We start from the raw sequence: 24,046 nt of genomic DNA on the forward strand, positions 1-24,046 counted from the left end.
GAAAATTGGGTTACTCTTTTTGACCCAATTTCTGGGTTAAATACCTGACCAAATTGGGTCACAAATAACCTAACTAACTCCAAAATGATATGGGAAAAAACCTCTGCATTCTCATCTGACGCATCACACTCCTCTGTTATGGTGTGGCGGCCATTTCAGTAGATTTACTCACTAACGTTGTTGTGGAAACTCAATAAGCATGGAAACTAAATGCACACTTCCTGCATTACTTAAAATACTAAGTTACTTATGTAGTGTGCGGTGGTTTATGGGATGAGTAGTTCCTTCGCTCTGAAATGACGATATGTACATACGTTGTATCAACAGTCCCGCCCCTCCTCTGAGAGAGGGGTCGTTCTTCTTCTACAGGGGTAGAGAGGGAAGGAGGTGTTTCTTCTTCCTCTTCTTCTGAATTTCTGGCAGACTGATGTGTATGTTATAGGGGCAAGGGTTTAATATATGAACTTATTTCTTCTATTTCTTAGTTAATATATCCATGTTTAGAGGGTGTATCACTTTATTTCTCCTACAAATACTGGTGATACTCTTTTAACATAATGTACACAACACACAAGATAATATAATAACTCCATAAAATACACCCCTCCAACAAAAAATACATTAGAGAGAGAGAGAGGGAGAGGGAGAGAGACAACCCTATAACCCAGAACATGGGTTACTCTTTGAAAAATAACCCAGCAACCCAAACAATCCAGGAATTGGGTCAAAATATTAGCCCTATAACCCAGAAGATGGCTACTCTCTGAAAAAATAACCCATCATTTTAACCCAACACAAATAACCCAGAAACTGGGTTGAAGAAATAACCCAGGAGTTTTTAGAGTGTGTATATCCAGACTGATCTCATGAAGTGGCGTATGTATGACACATCAATTCGTATGTCATTATTGGCATGTTATCAAGACACATACTCGCTTTTTAGCGTGTTTATCAAAGCCGTTTGGCCTCCATTGACTTACATTACCTTGCAATTGCGTGCAAATTTACGCCTTAGCAAGTAGAAAGTGCAACAATCCGCGCAGGGAGGTTGGTCGGGGTGGTGGATGGATAAAACAAGGACTTTCACCCAGGAGACCGGGGCTAGTGTCCCGCGTGTCACGTTTCCTAAACTCGAGCGTCGCTTTCTTCTTTTCCTAAACCCAACCTGCGTGTCACATTTCCTAAACTCAACCATCGCTTTCTCGCGATAACACGCCAAGTGCCGTGTATGTTTATGTCCGCTGTATACAGCGTAGACATACACGCGGATAGCTCTAAATGCGTACAGATAACACCCCACATGGCTTAAGAGAGTGGGCGTGTATGTTTTCGCAGTCATCATGTCATGTTGGTATATTGGTAAGATTTGCACCACAAAGCATTGTTCACTAATGTATGCAATTTAGCATTTGCAAATACATTATGTTGTGTTTACATTATGAATAGATTTAAAAACAGTATACAGACTCAGAAAATCCAATCAAAAAACAATCTTGATCCCATGCCTTTTTACTCGAGGGACCCAAAGGAAGCCTATCTTTTTAGTAATGCAGTATGAAGATCGCATTAGGTTTGGTATTGGAGACACATCTGACTGAATGGTTATTTATGTTGCAATACAGTAACATAACATGCATGTTGGCAGATGGACAGTTATTAATACTACTGTTTGGTGTTTGTCAGTAGCTGGATTTCATATAAACGTCAAGGAACCGCTAGTTAGGTATGATGAGAAAAGTGGTGTTTCAACTGGGAAAATGCACGTGATCATTTTGGGAGATGAGAAGGGGGATTAGATTGATGATGTAGAAAGGGATAAGGGGGTCAGTGTTAAAATCTGTGTGTTCAGAATCATCAGTTTTATTGGACAAGTAAGTGTGAACAAATACAGGGAATTTGACTCTGGCTTTTTGTTGCTTTCAAAGTACATACAGAGAAATACACTGCTAAAAACAAGGACAACAAAGTTGAACAAGGTAAACATAAACTTTTGACTACTATGTTGATGGTTTAGTGTCTGTAGCTGCTGGCCTTTTTTGTGCTCTTACAAAGTACAAGGAATGTATGTGCAACTTTTGCGACAAGTCAGGTCGTGGAAATATTACTTTGGTTTCTTGAAATGTTGAAGCTCATCACTCAATTATGTGGTGTAGCTATTATTTATTAAAAGCATTGAATCTTACATACCAAAATTAATTTTTTCCTCTCTTCTTTTTAATACTGCATTTAAGGTAGAAACACGCACAAACTGGGCTTCTTCCCTGAGAGTTTTTATTTTCTCCAAACCAATTTACCCAATCTTCCATGAATCTTTTTCTATAAAACTCAAGCTTTACATGCTGATTGTAACCATGAATTACTATAAGCACCAGATACTAAAGATGTTTTAAATAATATAAGGATATAAATTGTAACACAGACATTTTTAGCTTCGCCTAGTCTGTATTTCTCTCTTTATTTACATTGGCCTTTATCGTTTCGGGTGACTTCTCCTTTTGCGTCTGGACAATGAAACGGTAATGTGGCTTAATGTTGCTCAGGCTTGCAGAGTGGTGGGACATGCAGGTCTGCATCTGGCCAAGCAGAGAGTAAATCTCTGAGCTCTTCTTTTTGGTATAGCTCTGCAGAGTGTCTTGCCCCGGCTTGTCATGGCTCTCTGGATAAATGAGCTGTATTAAAAAAAAAAAAAAAAGTTGTCCCTTTTTAGAATATTATCTGCACGTATTGCAACTCATTAATTACTGTTATTTTCTGCAGGCAGTTTGGCATGGAGGCTCCCATATTGTTCATGTGTAAGACAAATGCATACACTAAATCACTGTATATTACATATGCATTTAAAGTGCATTTATCATTACCTACCTTAAGCTTTGACCCCACATTGAAGTGCACGCTGTTCTGCTGACATGAAAAGGTAATGTACATGCGTTGTTTTGAGTGTATGCGCACACTGATGTGTTGGCCCAGGGTAAAGGTTAGCGGCTTGAAGGGAAGGTTACGTACATGCGGGGCACGATACAACCAATTCCAGCGCCTCCTCAAAGCTCCTGTCTCACTGAACCAGATACCTCCAACAGGGGTCAGATTCAACCTTCAGACACACCACAGAGATTAGCAAAATACACATCCTGACCTGTAGTATGAGGACAGCATTCATCAAAAAAGTATCTCTGGACAAAAAAAAATTTAGGAAAACTAAGAGGTCTTAATCATTTTGGTGTCCAAGATACAAAGCACCTCTAAATCTTATTAATTAACATGTTATATCTTGTTTGATTAATCCGTACAAAAAAAGAATCTAAAATGGGGAGTTATGTATCAGCTTTGTCTGAGATCAGTAACTTCCTGTAATCTCTATTTGTAATCTGGCAACTGCTCCCAGTCAAGAAATAGTCTGGCACATAACTCCCTTCAAATTTACGTGTTTACACTTTGGTTTTTGTATGGATCACACAAACAAGCTATAACAATTAAGGTGCTTGTAGGCAAGATTTGCTACCTTCAGACACAGCTTGGCTAATCTGTTTCCCCTTGTTTCCAAGCTAAACTAAGCTAAACTAACCAGCTGCTGGCTGTGGCTTCATATTACTGTGCAAATATGAGAGTGGTATCGATATTCTCATCAAACAAAAAGCATATCCCAAAATGTGAAGCTATTCCTTTAAGGCCTTACTTTAGTAAGAACTTAGGTTAAATGATTATAATATCAGTTATTATGGTGTAACAATTACCACATCATTCCATTGGGATGATAGCATGTGGCGTCGCCTTTATTTGTGAAAATGCCTTTGATGCTGGGTGCTTCGTCCTTGTCCTCCAAGATAATATAAGTGAAGTCAGCATCTTCTGCAGATGATATTATAATGGCTGCTTTCCCAGAAGGATAACTTTGTCTATTAAGGATCATCAACACTGCAAACCTTTTATCAAAGAGAACAAATGTGTACCCACTCATTAAGTACTTTGATCTTCCACTTTGTGCACTTCTTAAAAGGATACAAAACATTCCCTGTTCCATCTGGAAACAAGATGAGAAAACGTTTCCCACTTTTGTAGAACTTGAGCTGTGACGCAAAATAGTCAGTTATTTATTACATTTCTGGTAAATACATTGATGATAAAACCTTTTGGTTTAGGAGAGGCTACGGTAACAGCTATGTCATTACGAAAGTATACGTTCAAACATACCTTTGGCTCACCATGTGTCTCTTTGTGTAGTTCAAACAAGTCAGTAATCTTAGTCATATTTATCTGAAGAATGTGAGGCCCATTATTGACACAGGGAGTCTTTTTTGACAGCCTGTGGGAGGTGTTATGTTTGGCATCAATATGGCCTGAGCAGAAAAAGGAGAATATCCATTTATTGATTAAAAAAAAAAAATGAGAAGCATGAAAGACTGCACACTTCATATCTTTATCATTTGTACTAATTTGTCTAGAGGCCCCAGGTTGCATACTTACTTATGTCTATATTCAAGTTGTCTTTTTTAGGTTTTCTCTGGAGTTGAAAAAGTCTCAACCTACATTAGAAATTGAAATAAGTGTTCGCAGAAGTGGGAAAAATTTACAATACAATGCCAAAACCTGAAGGGCATGATAATGAAATTCAGATGTCACCTCATATTTCATGCTACTGTAAACACAAAGAGAGATAGAGCTCTTTTTTGCCATGCAATATAGTACAATCACAATATGCAATACGGTACAGTTCTTGGCTGCCTTCCACTTAATCCTACCAACATGAATGCGTAAGGGAATAGGGCATGCATGTTACTCACCTCTCCTTTGCCCGCTCTTTAGCAGCTGTCCTCTCCTCCTCACTCATGACAGGGACATGCGGGTTCACATCAATCTTCCTGTCTGACTCCTCCTCTGCCAATTTGTCTCTCTCTCCCATTATAAGCTCTCTCATTTGTTTAGCTAGCTCACAACAAAAGAGCTAAATAAAAGAAAATGTACAACAATACACATTTTTTTCTTTTGTACTTGCAGTGCTTCTCCACTATGAACCTTTTCCCAACTCAAATTAAGTTTTGTCAAGGTTAGCTGAACAGTAATTATTTTTGAATGAATTTATTTGTTGCAGGTAAACAAGCTACACTCACCCTCTCAAAGTCTGTTTCATTTTCCAACAGTTCACTTTGTATAAAGGGCTGACAGAGCTGCTGGCAATAGTCACACTGAGCATGAAGCACATCCTGTTTAGATTCAACCTCTGGAACCTACAGTGCAGCAAAAAACAAACTCACAATCACCTCTTGTCTCTGATATTATAGCCTCCATTCACAGCTATTATTGTGGAAAAATGAAAAAGGCCATCACTGTCATTTCCAGGCACTATGGGCAACACAGAGATACAGAACTAAGTTAACAGTACCTTTTCAACATGAGAAGTTTGTTTTGGCTCTGGCTTGTATGCTATGAGACGAGGCGAACCCACACAAGATATATCATGCTCCGTCTTTGGAATCTTTTCATTCTCTGGCTCCTGATGTGAATACAAAAAACCAAGACTTGTACAGATGAATGTAAGCTACAAATTAATAAAGAAATTTCAGTGAAATTGTACCTCTTATGATGTTTCATGTGAGCGAAATGTACTTATTTTCTACCACCTTACTTGACTATGCATAAAAAGAATAGCGACCAATAGTGTCCATGCTCACCACCTCTGCCTGCAACAACTGGGGATCTTCAATTTCCTTTTGAACTGCACAAGAGAAAAATAATTGGGAACTTGACAGATGTCTAAGGCATGAAAGGCAGGATGGGGCAGAAATGCAGGAGGCCCCTTTGCACCCAAATTGATGACATTGCTTACCTTGACAGCTGAAAGAGAGACTCTGCTCCACCCACTCCCAATCTGTCTGGCACTGAGCGCTCACCAAAGTAATCAATCTTCCATCCAACGCAAGCACCTCCATGAACTCTGGTGAGACCGGACTGCACAGAAGAACAGAGACAGGAGACAAAGAATTACAGCAATGCTTTAACCAGAACGACTCAATTCATCTTAGAGCTACAGTAATAGATTGTTGTCCTCATGGGGGCAGAGGAACCCCTCAACAAGCTACAAAAAGACATCTGACATATTATCATTTTATAAAGTTGTTTTGTCAGTCACCTCTTTACACGTTCTGCAGACATGGAGCAACATCAGCAAGTAATGTGTCTGGTCACCTGACAAATGTAAGTCCAATACTAACTCTCCTTTCAGCTCTGTTTTGCTCTTCGTCAACTCTTAAGAAAATAGCTTGGTGTTTAGCTAATATTTGTTGACTTTTTTCACCAGCTAGTTAGTAATTTGCGGCTGGCTAGGTAGTATACAGTGGTTTTATCAGAGAGAAAACAGCTCCTGCTGAGCTAAAAGTAGCTAACAAGGTAAGAGAGGCAAAGAGGGATATCACTCACCCAATGCATGCTGGGATAGAAATTACGGAGTTTTTTTGTTCTCCTCAAGCCAATGTCATAACCTAATTTAAGACTAGTGTTTTGAGACTGAATAACATTCACATCTTAGACCACCTTCATCCATTGGAGGGGGTGATTTACAGCTGTAATACACCCAACCATCCATGTATTCAAAAGCAACTGCATTCGCTTTGACAATGCCACTGCAGTAATGATGGCTTTAGGGAGCACTATACACATAATTCAGATAGCAGTGGCAGTGCTTTATTTATTTATTTTTTGACTGAAAAGCTTTTTACTTTGCCTAGCAAAATGTCATATGACCATCAAAGAACAGCGTAGACCAAAGGTCAAGCATCACAAACTGGTTTCTGATCAATTTTACAGCATATTAAATCAAAAAGTAAGCAAAATACTGCCGGATATTAAATGTAACAATAAAGGTCAATTATATGGTTACTAAAAAAAACACTGTAAATGCTTAAGGGAATGTTATATTAATGTTATTGTCATGTTTATAGGACTTTCCATCATGCACACTATAAATAAAAAAATATCCTTACGGCTTCTTTTTTATAGGCGATGTACTGAAGCATCTCAGTTCTCTGCAATTACCTATATGGGAGAAAAAAAGTTGCAAAAGTGTAGAGTACATACAGTAGATAGCCTGGCTAGTAACAGTTGTCACACAGTACTTTTTCACATCCAACTCAACCAACTCACTTTTCTTAATCGCTTGTTCTTGTAGAACAATGCCAGCACGTAGCTTCCCAAGGTCATTTGCCGCTAGCGGAGTGTTTAAACGAGAGCTGGAGTAGTTGTCAGTTATGATGTTAGCAATGGGATCTTTCTGGTCGTCACATGTCTCATGCTCCTCCAGGCTCTTCAGGTTGTCATAAAGCTGTAGAGGGGAGATGTCACCTTCTTTAGGACTCTCAGGAGATGCAGAGGAAGAATCTCTCTGGTAGGATGGAGACTGACTCATGTTTTAAAAAACGTGATATGTCATCTGAAGCAATATCTCTAGAGGACACTCTGTATCTGAATATTGCACAGTTCCATTTGTATCATTTTTGTTATTGTTCAAGTGCCGTTGCCTGGCAGTAGTTTTGCATCAAACTCATGTACTTCCAAAATGTCATGTAGTTGCAAAAGACAATTTTCCTGTTCCCATTACATTCACTAATGATGACTTCTAAGTTTAGTGATAGAGACTCTGTGGCTTCAAGCAAAAAAAGAAATGTCTTTGCTTTCTGTGAAAGTTTTATGTCACACAAGTTAGCGGCCAACATTTTAGAGCGAGAGTGGAAAACAACTGCAACATAATATCCCTGCTGAAGCCTATAAAATGATCTCACTCTGTGATAACAGACAATACTCTTCAACGCCATCCTTTTTATTGAGGATGATGCGTCAAGTAATTACAGTCACTGCTGACAGATCGATGACTAACGCTGACAACAATACCTTAGTCTATAAAACCCTGATTTCCTTCTGCTGTGTTCTAACGTTTATAGCAGGCGCTGCAACAAAGTAGTAGTATATATAGCAGCAGTCCTTTGTGTTGAACATACAGCCTATTTTGTAGGTATTACAGAGACCCATTTCATACAGAGTCTGTGTGTGCACATTTAAAGGTAAGCTGGAACAATTCAGTGTATCATATTGTATCAGTTCTGTTTATTTATTGTTGCCTTTTGATCAGTGAATTAAATAAATCCTTTACCACACCCAAATGCTTTGATGCAAATCTCAAGGCTGAGATGCTGTGCTAATTATTTTCACTCTCATTTTCACTCCAGTGCTGGCGAAAAACATTTCGGGGCCTTTTGAGGAAATCATCAACAATGTGGACCATTGCTCTCGTTCTTTGTTTGGGAAATATTCTCATCACAGGAGAGGCCAGTTATCAGCATTCAGAACCGTTCTCTGTAATTGAACTCTCTGAAACCGCCTCCCCTGGTCTTTTAATACTGGATAAACAGAAATCCAACAGCTCAATTCCACCACCTCACGTAGCAGGACCGAAAACCCGACACCCTCCTATGTGCTTGGAGTCAGCTGGAATCAGAGACGCCTTCAAATATGTCCATACTGTGGTGTCTGTTGTTGTTTTTGTTGTTGGAATAGTGGGCAATTCAGCCTTACTGAAAATCATATATGTAAACAAATGCATGAGAAGTGGACCAAACATTCACATTGCGAGTCTTGCGTTGGGGGATCTAATCCACATTGTGATAGACATTCCAGTCAACGCATACAGGGTGAGTTATACACCTCGCACTGCTACAATTACAGTGAGAAAACAGTGTTGCACCTTATTCTGTTCTCTGCTCTTTTTAAAACTGCAATCTCACCATGAATTGATTGTAGGTGGTTTGTTACCACTGAAAATGTTCTTTGTTTCTTTTTCAGCTCATGGCAGAAGATTGGCCATTTGGCTTGGTGCTGTGCAAACTCGTCCCCTTCATACAGAAAACCACAGTTGGAATTACTGTGTTGAGCTTATGTGCTTTAAGTGTTGACAGGTACAGAGATAAGCAGCACTGTCCTGTGCCCTACAAGAAAATAGTGTTCGCTGGCTACTATCTGTATTTCATCAAGCAGACACATTTGTTTAGCATTAGCCCTTGAAATGCTCTTACAGAATAAATAATGTTACAGACAAAATGTCCCCCAAGCCATAACATTTTCCCATTGATTTTGCAGATACCGAGCTGTAGTATCCTGGAATCGAATCAAAGGCATCGGGGTTCCAGTTTGGACAGCAATCGAAATAACTCTGATTTGGGTTATTTCTATCCTGTTGGCTGTCCCTGAAGTTGTCGGCTTTGATATGATAACAATGGACTATAAAGACAAGCATCTGAGAATTTGTCTGCTTCATCCCATGCAAACCACACCGTTCATGCAGGTAATACCCAATGCAACATTTTTTTGATTTGTCTTTTCATATCCAACATACAGCAATATTTAGTTAGGCTAAGTGTTGACAGGAAATGAAATGAATAAGGGCTCTAATATTATTTCTCATAACTTCATCCAACAGATGCCTACACATTCTTGTACATGTCCATGTAAACCTATAGGCCTATATGTGTATCTCGTATATTGTTTTATGTGTGCTGTAACGTAGCAACCAGGGAATATCACGTCATCTGTGGCACCGACTGACTCTGGGCTTCTGTCATGTTTAATCAACAGTTTTATAAATCAGTAAAGGACTGGTGGCTCTTTGGCTTCTACTTTTGCATGCCACTGGCTTGGACTGCCGTCTTCTACACGCTCATGACCAGGAAAATGCTAAGGAATACTGACAATACAATAAGTGACCACACCAAGCAGGTTATTAGTTTTAAGCACATTTTGCATTTTTTCACATTTCTCATATTTTGACTTTTGACTTTCAACTTTAATATTGATCATGTTTTTCCTTTTTAAGAGACGGGAAGTTGCGAAAACCGTCTTCTGCCTGGTGATTGTGTTTGCACTTTGCTGGTTGCCTCTATACCTAATTAGAATCTTGAAATTAACCATATACGATGAGACAGATCCTAATAGGTGTCAACTACTGAGGTGAGCATGAAGAATTCAGTACCTTTTAGATCATTGTTCAGTACCTGTTCTGTGCTCTTATGTCTAATCCATACCTAATGTTTACCCTTTTTCAGTGTCTTTCTTGTCATGGACTATTTTGGCATTAATATGGCATCACTCAACTCGTGCATCAACCCTATTGCATTGTACACAGTCAGCAAGAGATTTAAAGGATGTTTCAAGGTAAGATACACTGTCATGGACTTTTTGTTTTTTTTCCAGTTGTTCCTATGTAGGGCACTATTCACTTTTAGACAAGTCTGGTGGGGGTGAAAGGATTGTGATCCACATTGGATGAGCTATCATATGTGTCATCAAGGACATATGGAGTCATGTCTGTAAAATGGCCGGACTGCAGCAAGCAACGACCCGAGGGGGTAATAAGTGAGAATGGTCTGGAAAAACATTGTCAGAAAAAAAGAAAACAGACACGTGGCAATCTACCAGACAGTTTGTCACTCAATCAGAATGATTTGTTATGAGGAAGAAGAAAACATGGCTTCAAGGCAATTTTCAAGGGAGAATTTCTTTAAACGCCTTTAACATACTTAAACATACTTTGGTTTGTTTTGGCTTGTGCGCACCACGGTGCATGAATAACTACTCTCCCTTTGCAGTAATGGTTTTTATATCCCTTTTATTTGTTACATTTTATGCATTTTTTTTCCTTTCAATATATCCCATTTTCTTTGATTAAAAGACAATCCAACTTGAGATTGCTTTCAACAAATGTCTCTACACAGAGAAATAAAAGACAACTGCTTTCTATTACGCCCCTATTCTGTACTAAAGCAACACGGCTTTTACTGTCTGTCTTGATAAATGTTTGTTGTTCTCTGACCAAATGTGTGTGTGTGTGTGTGTGTGTGTGTGTGTGTGTGTGTGTGTGTGTGTGTGTGTGTGTGTGTGTGTGTGTGTGTGTGTGTGTGTGTGTATGTGTGTGTGTGTGTGTGTGTGTGTGTGTGTGTGTGTGTGTGTGTGTGTGGGGGGGGTCCTTCAGGCATGTCTGTGCAGTCGGTGTCTACCTCTTCCAGCTGTTCCCCATGACGAGGCACAGTCTGTTTTAAAGTCCAGAACGCAGGATCAAGCCTCATAGCAGAGCTGCAACTTCAAAGCTCACAAGCAGACTTCCACAACTCTATTTGAGCAGGAAAACACCTTACTTACTGTGTTAACAAAACTCAGTGAAAATACATTGTGAGTGCTTTAGTATATCTTTATTAAATAAATATCTATATATATATAGATATATATGTCTCTCAAAGCAGCTACCACATCGATAGCTCAGTAACCTTGACATGCCACCTAATACTATAAAATACTTGTAAATGTGAATTACATGCAACACTATCTTTTGTACTGTTGTTGTCAGTTGAACATCTGCTTTAGTATGAGCAACCTGGAGTCAGACTGTTCTGACTATTTGCCTCCAGGGCTTGACTCACTCCCAACCATTACATCAGATTTTACCTAGTACCTATCCTGTATCATGCATGCAGTTCTCAAATCACTGTTTTGGGCACGATGTTAACCTGGCACCCATCAACAGAAATCTTGTCACGGCTTACCGCCTGCATATGTATTATTTTGATTTGGTTTCTGGATTCTGGAAAGACACTGTGCCATACAAAATCAAGCAAATTGGAATTCAAAATTACTACGGTGTGTTTTATGGGCTACGGTGTATTATTAGCACATACATGTGTTTTTTTTTTTTTAATCTATGTTGAGTTTCCCCATACACAAAGAGTTTATAGTGTTCCTTTTCGTTCTTGAACCTTGAGAAACATATAAAATTGGTGCCACAAGTAGATTCTGTCTCCGCCACTGAATGACTGATTGATGGTGGCCTATTTTTAATGCATTGTTAAATGTGTAATGCATGGAGACACTTTATAAAAGACCTGAGAGTGGGGAAGAAGGAAAACGAAGATGACAGAATGAGGTCAGGAGGAAAGAGGGATGGGAGGGATGGGAGGAGGGGGTGGTAAAGATGAGCACCTGATAGGTCTTCCTGTCACAGGACAAGGCAAGCACAAATAGAGCGCTGTTCTTCCAGCTAATGCTGTATCAGTCGGCAAAACTGTCTTGATGCTGTGTGCTGAAATGCCTATTAAAAGTTTAACTTGTCTTAGTAAGGAGCACAACCCTCAGCTGTTTGAAGACTCAGTTGTTTGTTTGAATAAAAGCGTATGAATACTTGTGATGCTTGTCTTGCTTATATAGAAGAGACGTGTAATGAGCCTGTCATATTTTTCTAAATTTCAAATCTAATCTTTTAAATCTAAATGTATTCTAAAGCTAATTAAACTTTTCAGTAAAGTACTGTATACAGCTCAAATCAAACATCCATCTCGTAGTAATTTACATGTTGCATAAACGTATGCATGAAAGATACTTTATTTAAACCTTAGATAACTGAAGTCCTACACTGCTTTCTTTAGTTTTCAATTAAGGATTTTGCTAAATACAGTTCAACTACATAATTTCAAATGAAACCATGTATATAATAAAAATACTAGCTTTGTTTTATATCATGGCTTTTTTCATTTGAGTGTCATTGTGCAAAGTGTTTCTCTAATAGCTCTTGGCACATCAAATAGAGAGCACAAGGAAATGCTGGTTCCACATCACATCTCATCAAACCAGCAAGTTGCCATCTTTATGTACCTAATCGATTATCCTTGCTTTCCTCGGCGAACAAACACTAGATTGAGCAAACAGCAGTTGGAGTCAGGTTTATGTTTATTATGACAGATTAGCAAGAATCTATGTAATCCTTTCAAATTTTTGTGTTGATATATAGTAGTACATAAAAAATTATATTTAGCCACAAATCAAATTAGTTTAAAGTTGTAGTGTAAAGACAAAAAAGCCATCTGACTTAATATGTGTTTGTGATTAGAGATGCCAAAAATATGTTTCAAGAGAACAGAGAGAGTAACATGCGTGCTTTCCAGCCCACACAGTCATATTGCCTGCTGCGCTACACACTAATGCACCTCTCTCTGTTCTGACATAAGAGAGACAGTGTCTCTGTGTCTCTAAGGCTTTGACTGTTGGATACAATAGTGTTGGACAGGATATGGGAGTTGAATATGCTCATTTGCGCTGAAGCCAATTTGCACAGTTTTTGATCTAGCACAACATGGTCCATGTATTTTATGTGTTCATGTATATTTTGCATGTACATATTTTGGAATCTGTCCTGTTTGATTTTCCTATGTTTTTTTTAGACTTTTTATGGCACTAGAGTATGACTTTTTCTTTGTACAGTTAACTGACTGAATCCAAGGTTTACACTACTGGTCAAAAGTTTTAGAACACCCCAATTCTTTTAGTTTTTTATTGAAATTTTAGCAGTTCAAGTCCAATGAGTAGCTTGAAATGGTACAAAGGTAAGTGGTGAACTGCCTGAGGTTAAAAAAAAGTAATGTTACCCAAAACTGAAAAATAATGTACATTTCAGAATTTTACAAAAAGGCCTTTTTCAGGGAACAAGAAATGGGTAAACAATGTAAAGCTGTTCTGCAGCAATGGAGGTTGATCAAGCTTTGAAAGTTGGTGCTACCAATTCCCACAGGTGTTCCAACTTGTCTGGATTACTTACAACCCCCTCTGTTTGTATAAAAGTATTGTTGGAACGCACTGTGGTACAATACCCTCTTGAGCATTATTTGAACAGTATTGTACTGCAGAAAGTAGTGTGTTGCTATAAAAATGGCGGGAAAAAGGCAATTAACAATGGAAGAGAGACAGACCATCATAACACTTAAGAATGTTGGTCTTTCCTACAGAGAAATTGCGAAGAAAGTCAAGGTGTCAGTGAGTACAGTATTCTTCACCATCAAAAGGCACTTAGAAACTGGGGGAAACTCTGACAGGAAGAGATCTGGCAGATCCAAAGCCACAACAAGACAAGTTTCTGAGAGTCAACAGCTTGCGTGATAGGCGGCTCACAGGACAACAGCTTCAAGCACAGCTTAATAGTGGTCATAATAAGCAAGTCTCAGTTTCAACTGTAAAGAGAAGACTTGGAGCTGCAGGTTTGATAGGTCGAGTTGCAGCAAGAAAGCCACTGCTAAGACGTCAGAATAAGAAAAAGAGGCTTGCCTGGGCCAAGAAACATTGTCAATGGACTACTGAAAAACTGGAAGAAGGTGCTATGGACTGATGAATCAAAATTTGAAATCTTCGGTTCATCACACAGGATTTTTGTACCCCGTCGAGTAGGCGAAATGATGGTTCCTCAGTGTGTGACATCAACTGTCAAACATGGAGGAGGAAACGTGATGGTCTGGGGCTGTTTGTCGTAACGGCTACCACAGCATTTTGCAGCGCTATGCAGTAGCCTCTGGTATGCGCCTAGTTGGTCAGGGGTTCATCCTACAGCAAGATAATGACCCAAAACATAAGTCCAAGCTATCCCAAAACTACCTTTGCAAAAAAGAACAAGATGATAAGCTTAAAAACATGGAGTGGCCAGCACAATCACCAGACTTAAACCCCATTGAGCTGGTTTGGGATGACCTGGACAGAAAAGTGAAAGCAAAGCAACCTACAAGTGCCACACATTTATGGGAACTTCTGCAACAGAGTTGGGAAGAACTTTCTGAAGAATATTTGATTTCCATTGTAGAAAGAATGCCACAAGTGTTCAGCTGTTATATCTGCTAAAGGGGGCTACTTTGATGATATAAATTGATTCCATGATTTCTTTTTTAACTTAAATTGTTCATTTGTTCTATTCTTTCATTTCAGAGTACAATAAGACATTGAACTGCATGAATTTAATTAAAAACTTGGAAAAATGGGGGTGTTCTAAAACTTTTGACCAATAGTATACATACTGCAGCAACACACATCATCAGACGCTTCTGTCAGGTACTAATTTGTGTCAAATGCTGTCAAATGCTCCAGCCTCCTTAGTTAATGTAAATACTGGCAGATTTTCGACAAATGGTGCAATGCTATCATGTCCCCAGCAGTAAAGGCTAACAGCTGCCAGATGACACTGACACAATCATGCGGTATCCAGAGAAGAGTGACGTCAGTGTCAACATTAGCGAAAGAGCGGGTGTCTGAGACCTTCTTTGATAATCTCTGTACACACAAGGCTTAGATAGGGCTCCCCACGGTGCTGCCCAGACTCCCAGACTGTGGATTTAATTAAACAGTGTGAAATTAATTAATCAGTTGGGTGGCAGGTAAACGGACTTCTCACTAGAACTACTCACACAACCAAGACAAGCATTTCATGTGCGCTGACAGTTATTAATTTGCTGTATGTTTTATTATAGTGTTTCTATATAGAGATGCTGAATTTCTGGGAGATTAAAGAGCTTGGCATGGGAAAAAAAGCCATGCAAATTATCAAAATAACAGCTCCCGAAAATCAAAGTGTAAACCTGTGTTTGATCTGTTCTATCAATTAATTAAAAATTTCAGTTCTGTATAATAATGTGGTGCAAATTAGATGGAAATGAGATAAAATATTCATTTAGTTATCTGGGGAATCTGCCTGGAGGGCTTTTTAGTCTTCAGTCTGGCTCAAAATGCTGTCCATATGGCAATTATGTACAGTAGTGTTGCAGGAGGATTGGTCTGATGCCTACTGGCAGAGAGGAGCCTGCCTGTGACAAACTGCTGCTAGGATCTGATGTGAGTTGAGGGAGATAATGAGGCTGTTGTAAGCCTTAAGTATAGAGCCTGCCCCCGGGGTGGCATATCTAAGGGCTCAGGCTCCCTCATTGTTGCACGTGCTGCTGAGGATTAAAAACACATTTACTTTTTCCCATAAACTTTGTCAGTACTACCCACAACTCTTTGGACAACTTTTGCTTTCATGTGACAAGCCTCTCTACATTGCTTTGTGGAGGTTACAGTTACAGTGTGTAGATGTGAAGTCTTGATTTGAATCTGCTTTGAGCTATCAATAGCTCTTTTTAAGCACCCCACTAGAGGACGTGTACACTCTGGGGTACATCCTATGGTGACTAAAGTTTTGACAAATGCCATATTAAAAAAAAAAAAGGATTCCTTTAATATTGATCCCCTTCAGGCATAGTATGGTTTTTCAAATTATAGTTCACTGGCAGGGTAAAAAGAAATGATATGGGTGAGGAAGTATTGTATTTGCATTGGTTATACAGAGAACCATGCCTGCTGTGTTGTAAAGATAACTTCCAGGTTGGATGCCTCCAGCCCACTAATGTCACATACAGTGTGTCACTAAGAAAACAATGGTGCAGATTCCAGCACTGTGTCCAAGTTAGACCTACACCACACTACAGGTTTTTTATTTGAATGTAACAAGGACACCATGCAACCAAGTGCAATACACAGGGAAAAAAAATTCTCTGCAGTGTGTGCAAAGTAAAGTCACTTGGGAGAATTGCTATAATGTCTCATGGCATAGAACGTGTTATCTACGTGCAAGTAGGTCTATAGACAATATTTACAATAAACAAGACAGACTACCTTAAACAATACCAGCAGGGATTTAATTAATGGCCATTAGGGGCTTGCATACTAAATAGGTGAGACAGAGAGAAGGATAGATAGACAGAGAGAGAGAGTGAATAACAAGTTGTTTGTTCATGACAATAAAACACATCGAGAGAGAGAGTAACAAGTTTTTTGTTTATGCCAATAAAACACATTGAGAGAGAGAGAGAGAGAGAGAGAGAGAGAGAGAGAGAGACTCCAGCCAATGGCAAGGAAACTTCAAATGGCAGGCAGAGTCAGACTACTGGGCAGAACTGCAAGTGGTCACTCAACCATGGGATTAAAAAGCATTTAAGCCTTGTACCAGCCCCCCTTTCGTTCAGCCATGTTATTTCTGGCCATTCAGGAGAAAAGAAAAGACAAATCTTTGGTGCCTGGTTGGTTATTGGTGGTGCAAAACTGTGGGTTACAGGTTCTTCACGACGCCAGCATCTATAAACGTATTGCAGTGCTTTCTTGCAGAAAAACATAATGAGCTAGCCTAAAAGGGTTTCTGTGTTCTGGTTAAGGTGCAAAATGGACTGTCACTACTGCTTATTTCATTCATGTCTGGATGTAATGGAAAACATGCAATCAAATGTAGGACACGTTTACCAGAGTGGTTCACTTCACACTTCTATTCACACTTCTAATGCCTCTTGGGCAACAACAGGCAAATTTATAACAGGCTATTGACATATTTATAGGCAGCTCCAGTGAGTGCATGGCCTTGATTAGCACAAATCCATGCCACAAAATAAATCACCAGCTAAGGTATCCCACATGTATTCTGGTGAGTGTTGGTGCCAAGAGGATGTTGGTGAAAAAGCTTTTGATTCAGTGGTCACCAGAGTACCACAGACCCCTGCCTGACTGTGCTTGTTTTGATGGTCAATGATGAAAGCACAGGTGGATGCGAGATAGCTTCCCCTCCCTTGGCTGCTGCAGACTCCTCTTCTGTGGTTTCCTATTAGCACAGGAGTGGAGGTTTGCAGTCTGGCTGCTGGGCACAGTGGGTCAGTGCTCACAAAGCTCTGTTTGTTCCCTGGCCTGCAGGGCTCCCAGGGTAAGCTTGGCCCTAGGGGGGAGACAAACAAAAAGGCCCCACTGTCTCACACACTGAAGCTGCTCTCCAACATATTCATCTTCTCCACTCAATGGGAATACATTTCTTTTCTTAGGAGAGGAATGGCAAAAGGAAACAAGTTTTTATTTAGAAACAGGCCCTCAGGATAACAAAACTACTGTTGTTCTGAGCGATGTATTTTTTCTCAGTTTAATGCCATTTTGAGTTGTTGCTTGTGGTGATATTTTTTTTTGCTTTTTGCTTTGTTTTTTCATCTCCTTTTGTCTAGCCTAGACTCAGAGCGCTTTGTCTTCTACTGCTGTATCAACATATTCTGAAACCCAACGAAACCGCAGAGAGCAACAGGCACACATCATATTTACATTTTAGCTGCAGTTACTAACTTTAGAGATCATATAAATAGTCCTGTTAAACAACAGCTGGAGCTAATATATACAAAGGTCTTAAATTAATTCATAATTTCAAGTGATCTCTTACATCCATACACACTGTCTCCCTGTGATTTCTAAAGATGAAATAATGTGCACAGTACTCTTCCAGCTGCTGTCAGGTCAGACATTCCACCGTTGTGCTGCAATCTGCAGTCCAAGTATAACTCCATTATTGAGGGGACTTTAAAATGGGAGCTGTGTGACACACAGTGGGATGATTTAGTTTAATGACCATGGCAGTGACAGTGCTGCGATGGAAATTGGACTCCCCCTGCAAATTTACATCACTTGAGGGTACTTGGGGCTCTTTTAGCGGCTGCACTCCAGAGCACGAGCCATCAGGAGGTCCTGGATATGTCATGCTTGTCACCTTCCTTTAAGTGCATCTGCAGACGTGGGAGAGGGATTAATATTATATAGCCTACGGAAGCACAGAGGCCGTCTTATCAGCACTGCAGATGTGATAAGCACCTCTACCCCCATGAAAACCAGGAAAGATCTCCAAGCAAAGCGACAAGCATCTCTTTGTGTTGTTCGCTCACACTGCTTCAGAGTTTCAATGCGGCTTTAGTGGCAGATATGGTGCAATATCACATCTGTTGTAATTTGATGTCCCTAGATCACCCTCTGTGAAATTGTCTTGATCGCAACATGGCTCCTTTCAATTATTTAGAAAGTTGGCATATGACTTTAGAGATTGTAATCTGATTTCTTTTGATTTGAGGTATTCAGAATAGCCTACACCACATGTCAAAATAACAGCTGTGCAAAAAAAGGCCTGTCTCTGTGTATCATGTTATTTGGTAGCTTAGCATCCACACTCCTCTCTTTTTTATTATAGAAAAAATATATAGATTTATTTATTTAATAAAAATGTCACTTTTATGGAAATATTTTCCATCAGTGCCATGACACTCATCTCACATTAGTTCACATCAATGCAGATGTCAGTGTGCACAAATTGCATTGCCCTCAGACTGATTCTCAGCTGTGAATGGAAGTTATGGCACCCATTGCTGTCACTTCAGTTTTATCAGAAAAGCACCCAGTGGAACCATGGAAACAAGATGTGACACAAAAAAAATATTGACATCAAAGCCAGCATATACTGTAATTAGAATTTATTAAAGCCTACTCAGTCAGGAAAGGTACATGATCTGCTGAGCCTTTGGACTCAGTCCCATACCTTCCATTAAACATAGCACAGCACATTAAGATTTAGTATTACATGATGCAAAAATGAATGTGCTCATTTGTAAGTCTGTTGCTGTAAATAGGAATATGGCATTTATGTATTCCAGTTTTGCTATATGAAAATAAGTAGCCAAAGAGAAAGCACCTGTTTATATGTAAATAAAATTGTATGGAGAACAATTATCAGTATATGTATCATATAGTACAGATAATCATACATCATGATCTTCATTTCATGCTAACATGCATAGCTTTCTAAACAGTATTTACAGTCAAACTCAGAAAATACCTATATGCATGCATAACTGCAAAGGAACTGAAAGTTTAGGAACCCTGGGGGTCTTACTAACAAAAAAAAAGATATATTCTCTCACAAGTGCAGGGTGTTTTCTTACACAACACCTAAAATACGTGCCACCCACCAGCGACAGGGCATAATGACTCGGCAAGCTACCTGGCATCCTCTGTAGTTGTAAGGCCACGGCCAGTAGCCATGCAAAGGCTCGCATATTCTCTGACAGTGAGTGTAGCTGCGTTGGCATTCCGAGCAGCAGATCCCCTGGTGGTCTAACATGGTGTCAAAGGTCATGGCACCTTCCTCTCCAGCACCTCCACTGCGCTGGAGTTTTAAAGCAATGTTAATTGTTTTTTTATACTCATTTGCAATTCAAATGTTTTCCAAAACTTCTCATCCTCTCAAACAAACATCTTTGGCAACATGAATTTTTATAAGCAATGGGAATTTTCACTTCAGTTCACAAGTTCATCAACTTTGAATTGCAGCTGTTAACCCGGTGACCTATAATCATAGCTACTAACATGGCACCTACTCAACAGCAGCAGCAGCAGTAGTGTATCAGCTGGCAGAGGTTAGCACATTTCCACACCATGTACTTCTATTTCTTTGACAATACATTTTTAACAAGGGTGGCATTTTACACATGGTGTTATACAGTCATTTGAAAAAAGTGTTGACAAAACCGAGAAACTTTAATTCCTAGTGTTACTTTAAGGGTTGCTTCAGGGCTCAGTATATGCCTCTTGATAGTTAATCAAATATTCACCAGCTCTGGAGCCTTGTTTATCATAAACAGTGTTGTTGATGAAGTTGGTACTCACATGATAGGGGTTTTCGGGATTGTATGCTGACCCTGCAGCAGACTGTGCCCCCTCCTCCTCTTCTTCCCCAACTCTGGAGGTGTCATCTTCTGCGTGACTCACCGGGTTCCTCTCTTCAGCAGCTGCCTCAAACTCCTCTATGTTAAACTGCCGTTTGGCTCGCTGTGTGTCTCTTTTTCTCCTCTCCCCATCTGTTACATCAGCCACAAGAGGCAAGAGTATTGGGTCAACATCCACAAGATGCCATACATGTCCTCGGAGCTCAATCCTACATAGCTGGGGCTGTCTCAGATGTCCTGAATAATTAAATTAGCAGCCGTGATTTCAAGCACTTGCATATTTTAAGATCATTCTTTTTTAATACAAGACCGGGGCCTTTTTTGGTGTACTCTAAATGTAGAGTATGTTCAAGACATCAAGTGTTTCACCAACTTCTCAGACACGACTGTACAGTTTACAAGTGTGTCAGCAGATAAGCAGGGCAATCACAACCAAGCTCTGAATAAACTATGATAGAATGGACAATGCTTTAAATAGAATAGAGTCTATTCTATTTAAAGTATTAAATAGAATACTAATGCTAACATGCTAACATGGTCTATTCAATAGACCATGTTAGCATGTCAGTTTTATAGACTCTTGGATGGAGTGAATCAATACATAATATCTAGAAAGAAGAGAAGAATGCAAACCTTTAGGATAGATAGGTTGGAGCCAGTAAATGGGAAGTTCCCCGCAAAGACCCCGAATTTTGTTGCTCAGAAAGCTGGTGTCCTTCAACGGCTGCTCGGCAGAAACCCATATGAGGAACTTCTCGTCAAAACTCACTGGAATAGCTTCATCTGTCTGGCAAGAAGAAAAAGATAATGTCCTTGAATTAGACAAATAAATGAGCGGAGGATGTGTTTGCTTTTAACAACATTGTCATTTCTTTTTTTTCAATTTGCAAACATTCTGTATCAAGTAGTATGCACATACCAGGTCAAACATCAGCGACTCTTTGTTGTGAGCTCCCATGTGTGGAAGGTTGGCTTTGATTTGAGATTTTATATAGCACTTGTCTCCTCCAAAGAAGCGGATTCCGGTTATTCCCTGCACCAAATCACAGAGTTGCCATGTTTACACTCACAGCTTTGCTACTTCGCTAAGCACACAGAAAGTCTCAGCTGAACTACCCCAAGGACAAATTCACTCACAATTTGAAAGTCATGAATCTCCACAGCTTCCTCAGCTCCACTCCCAGTTTTAAATCTCTCCACGTTGTTGTCTGAATCAATTTCCACGGAGCCCTGTCTCACCTCCCCATTGATGCTCATACTGTAACGGACATTATAAACCTGGCAGCATTCAAGGTGGAACGTTAAAATGACTGATTAGTCAAGTTATGTAAATCACACTGTGGCAAACACAATAGAAATGAGATACAGAAAAACAAGCTTTACAATGTTCATGCTGCATCCTGCACAGTAATTATTGGTGTTGCTTCTCTTACAGAAATCCTTTGTATTTTAAGCATACAATAATTGAGCAAAGCACTACAGGAGATGCAGTTGCAGACCTTGGTGGAAATGTTTGCCCTACAGGTGAGCTCAATAGGACGCATAAACATAAAACTATTTTATATAAAACTGAGCAATTTATGATGTTTGCATGGATTGTAACATAATTAAAGATGCAGTTTTACAGTCTGAAATGTGATGATGAATAAGATAATGTATAGGGTATCTCTGCCATTTACATAAATACCTCTTGTGCAATAATGCCTACATTCAAACGTTTTTATTATCAGAGGATCTACTTTGAATCCATTTCCCACCTTACTTCCACTTCAGATATCAGTTATTGAAGGGATACTGCAATAACTCCATTGAATAACTACAGCATAATCCTCAGTCGACACTTACATTTTTATCGCTGCCTTTCCACAGGTAGAGAGCAGCCATAGATGCACACAACATCAACACTGCACCAACAATAAGAGCCACGGCTCCGAATCTCAGGAGGCGACTGACCGCAGCAGATGTCGGTGTGCTGTTTTGTTCCTTCACAAAGTTCAGAAATGCAAAGTAAGAAATGATGCACACTGAACAACTGATGACATTCTTGAAAAATGTATCAGTTTTGCAGAGTTTAAAGTTAAATTTCCATGTCATTGGTGTCGATTATATTTCTGATCAAAAACGTATTAAGCCTGTCTTACCGGAGGTGTACAGTGTTCAAAACAGCCAGATCCATGAGTGGTATTTGGGACTTTTTCCATTGTCTCTATCGTGATGCCCTCTATAATTCCTCCACTAATACTGTTGCTTCTCTTTGGAGAATCAGGTTATCCACCAGGAGGCTTTTTGACATTTCAGTGTGAATGACTCACAGTTGATATAAAATGTTTGAGCTAAATTCTTCATCTGAATGTTACCTGTAGGTCCAGGTCATCTAAAGCAAGGTGGGCATCCTGTGGTACCAAACTAAAAGAAGTTCTGAGCTCAGATTGGCTAGTGTCATGTGGTACAGGCAGTAATATAATGGGTGGTAAAAAGGTTGTTAACTAATATTTCAGGCAGTGTGGAAGGAGGAGGAAAACATATAAGCACTAACATATAAGTCAGTTATGTTTCATGCCTTTCATTAAATCAACCCACCTCTTATAGTTGCATGTCAATCATGATATAAATGTTTATGAATACTGCAGATTTCCTTCAGGTTTTTTGTGGTTACAGGTGTGAAATGAACAGACTTCCTGTAGTCAAACTTGCATGCAGAAGTGAGTCTTCTTAGGTCTTTATATTCCTACAATATGCCACAAGAATGGAATGCCTTGCAATACCATCAATAAGAGACACACACACAGACATAACCTTTGGTTAATTACTAATTTTTCTGATTTGACAATGGTGGTCAAGGTTACTCGGTCCTTATCATGACTTAAAAAGAAGACACATATAAAGAAAAAGGATTCAAATGTGCAGTGCTGCTGTTGCTTGGAAACAGATTGAACCAATTTTTTTTTTGATTATTGGTAAGCTGGGAGGCAATCAGAAAGGGTACAGAGATTCTTTGACCTCGGAAAAAAATATGTAATTGTATGAGCATTTTATCAAAATTGCAATATTTGCATGCAAATTGAGGCAGCCCAGTAACTACATTGTGTACCATGAAAAGAATTAGACATTGCCGTATGCTTGCTATCAATTTAACTATGATCGTTGGAGGACCACATTTTATTCATTGCAGCTTATAAGCCTTTAAGGCAAATAAAATCCATTCATTTGGCTAATTGAGGTTATTCTGTGTGCTTTTCTGAATATTTCCTCAGGACAATAGGTTGTATTCTTCCTAAAAGATTACATTTGCGTCCTGAAAGCCCAGATAGCTCACCTATTAACTTGGGGTTGAACAGCAAAACAATTTAACTTTTAACTGTTTATTTGTGCAACAATGTGACAAAACCTACCACAAACATGGTAATCTTTCATATTGATTGTTTTTCACAGCAGAAAGGCCCCTTTTTGGCCTAAATGTCCATAGCTCATGCCCCTTAAATAGTAACACATGCTCTTGAAAATTCATAATAAAATCTTCTTTACATTACATCATTATGAAAAATATATTATTAATGTACAAAATCTTGCATATTACACATAATATAATGAACAGTCTTATATGAGCCAAAAGACACACAACATACTACAAAACACTGAAACAATCCAACATAGAGTCAATT

At 39.3% G+C, this 24,046-nt stretch overlaps 3 protein-coding genes across 5 annotated transcripts; 1 reads left to right on the top strand and 2 right to left on the bottom strand.

Moving 5' to 3' along the window:
* Positions 1-2,375: 2,375 nt before the first annotated feature.
* Positions 2,376-7,456, bottom strand: LOC114563894 (glutamate-rich protein 6-like). Of its 3 annotated transcripts, XM_028590864.1 has the most exons (13): positions 7,135-7,456; positions 6,975-7,026; positions 5,822-5,943; positions 5,667-5,710; positions 5,378-5,488; positions 5,106-5,222; positions 4,779-4,939; positions 4,462-4,520; positions 4,189-4,334; positions 4,000-4,064; positions 3,732-3,887; positions 2,863-3,091; positions 2,376-2,669 (listed from the first exon to the last, which is right to left on the bottom strand). In XM_028590864.1, exons 1-13 carry the CDS (start codon positions 7,394-7,396, stop codon positions 2,436-2,438), a joined length of 1,758 nt encoding a protein of 585 aa, XP_028446665.1. In that variant the 5' UTR covers positions 7,397-7,456; the 3' UTR covers positions 2,376-2,435. The 3 variants fall into 3 exon arrangements, with proteins under 3 accessions (XP_028446665.1, XP_028446667.1, XP_028446668.1); XM_028590866.1 differs by lacking the exon at positions 2,863-3,091 and having other exon boundaries at positions 2,449-2,669; XM_028590867.1 differs by lacking the exons at positions 2,376-2,669; positions 2,863-3,091; positions 4,000-4,064 and having other exon boundaries at positions 3,847-3,920.
* Positions 7,457-7,964: 508 nt separating this feature from the next.
* Positions 7,965-11,136, top strand: ednrbb (endothelin receptor type Bb). The gene is made up of 8 exons (XM_028591598.1): positions 7,965-8,048; positions 8,214-8,675; positions 8,827-8,939; positions 9,121-9,325; positions 9,616-9,756; positions 9,854-9,987; positions 10,083-10,191; positions 11,009-11,136. The coding sequence occupies exons 2-8, from the start codon at positions 8,259-8,261 to the stop codon at positions 11,102-11,104; spliced, it is 1,215 nt and encodes a 404-aa protein (XP_028447399.1). The 5' UTR covers positions 7,965-8,048; positions 8,214-8,258; the 3' UTR covers positions 11,105-11,136.
* Positions 11,137-19,597: 8,461 nt separating this feature from the next.
* On the bottom strand, positions 19,598-22,585 carry cnmd (chondromodulin). Its single transcript, XM_028590439.1, has 7 exons — positions 22,526-22,585; positions 22,230-22,367; positions 21,522-21,662; positions 21,304-21,417; positions 21,018-21,171; positions 20,322-20,516; positions 19,598-19,815 (listed from the first exon to the last, which is right to left on the bottom strand). The coding sequence occupies exons 1-7, from the start codon at positions 22,583-22,585 to the stop codon at positions 19,598-19,600; spliced, it is 1,020 nt and encodes a 339-aa protein (XP_028446240.1).
* Between the last annotated feature and the right edge of the window lie 1,461 nt (positions 22,586-24,046).

Source organism: Perca flavescens, chromosome 11 (genome assembly GCF_004354835.1).
Source record: "Perca flavescens isolate YP-PL-M2 chromosome 11, PFLA_1.0, whole genome shotgun sequence".
In the NCBI taxonomy this organism is placed as follows: Eukaryota; Metazoa; Chordata; class Actinopteri; order Perciformes; family Percidae; genus Perca; species Perca flavescens.

Coding starts and splice junctions, on each gene's coding strand:
- LOC114563894 (XM_028590864.1), bottom strand. CDS start 7,396: ATGAGTCAGTCTCCATCCTACCAGAGAGATTCTTCCTCTGCATCTCCT. Junction 5,711..5,821: donor TCTCTCTTTCAGCTGTCAAG/GTAAGCAATGTC, acceptor TCTCTTGTGCAG/TTCAAAAGGAAATTGAAGAT. Junction 5,223..5,377: donor AAACTTCTCATGTTGAAAAG/GTACTGTTAACT, acceptor GCTGCACTGTAG/GTTCCAGAGGTTGAATCTAA.
- ednrbb (XM_028591598.1), top strand. CDS start 8,259: ATGTGGACCATTGCTCTCGTTCTTTGTTTGGGAAATATTCTCATCACA. Junction 8,676..8,826: donor TTCCAGTCAACGCATACAGG/GTGAGTTATACA, acceptor TTTCTTTTTCAG/CTCATGGCAGAAGATTGGCC. Junction 8,940..9,120: donor TGTGCTTTAAGTGTTGACAG/GTACAGAGATAA, acceptor TTGATTTTGCAG/ATACCGAGCTGTAGTATCCT.
- cnmd (XM_028590439.1), bottom strand. CDS start 22,585: ATGGAAAAAGTCCCAAATACCACTCATGGATCTGGCTGTTTTGAACAC. Junction 22,368..22,525: donor TTGAACACTGTACACCTCCG/GTAAGACAGGCT, acceptor AACTTTGTGAAG/GAACAAAACAGCACACCGAC. Junction 21,663..22,229: donor GGAAAGGCAGCGATAAAAAT/GTAAGTGTCGAC, acceptor GAATGCTGCCAG/GTTTATAATGTCCGTTACAG.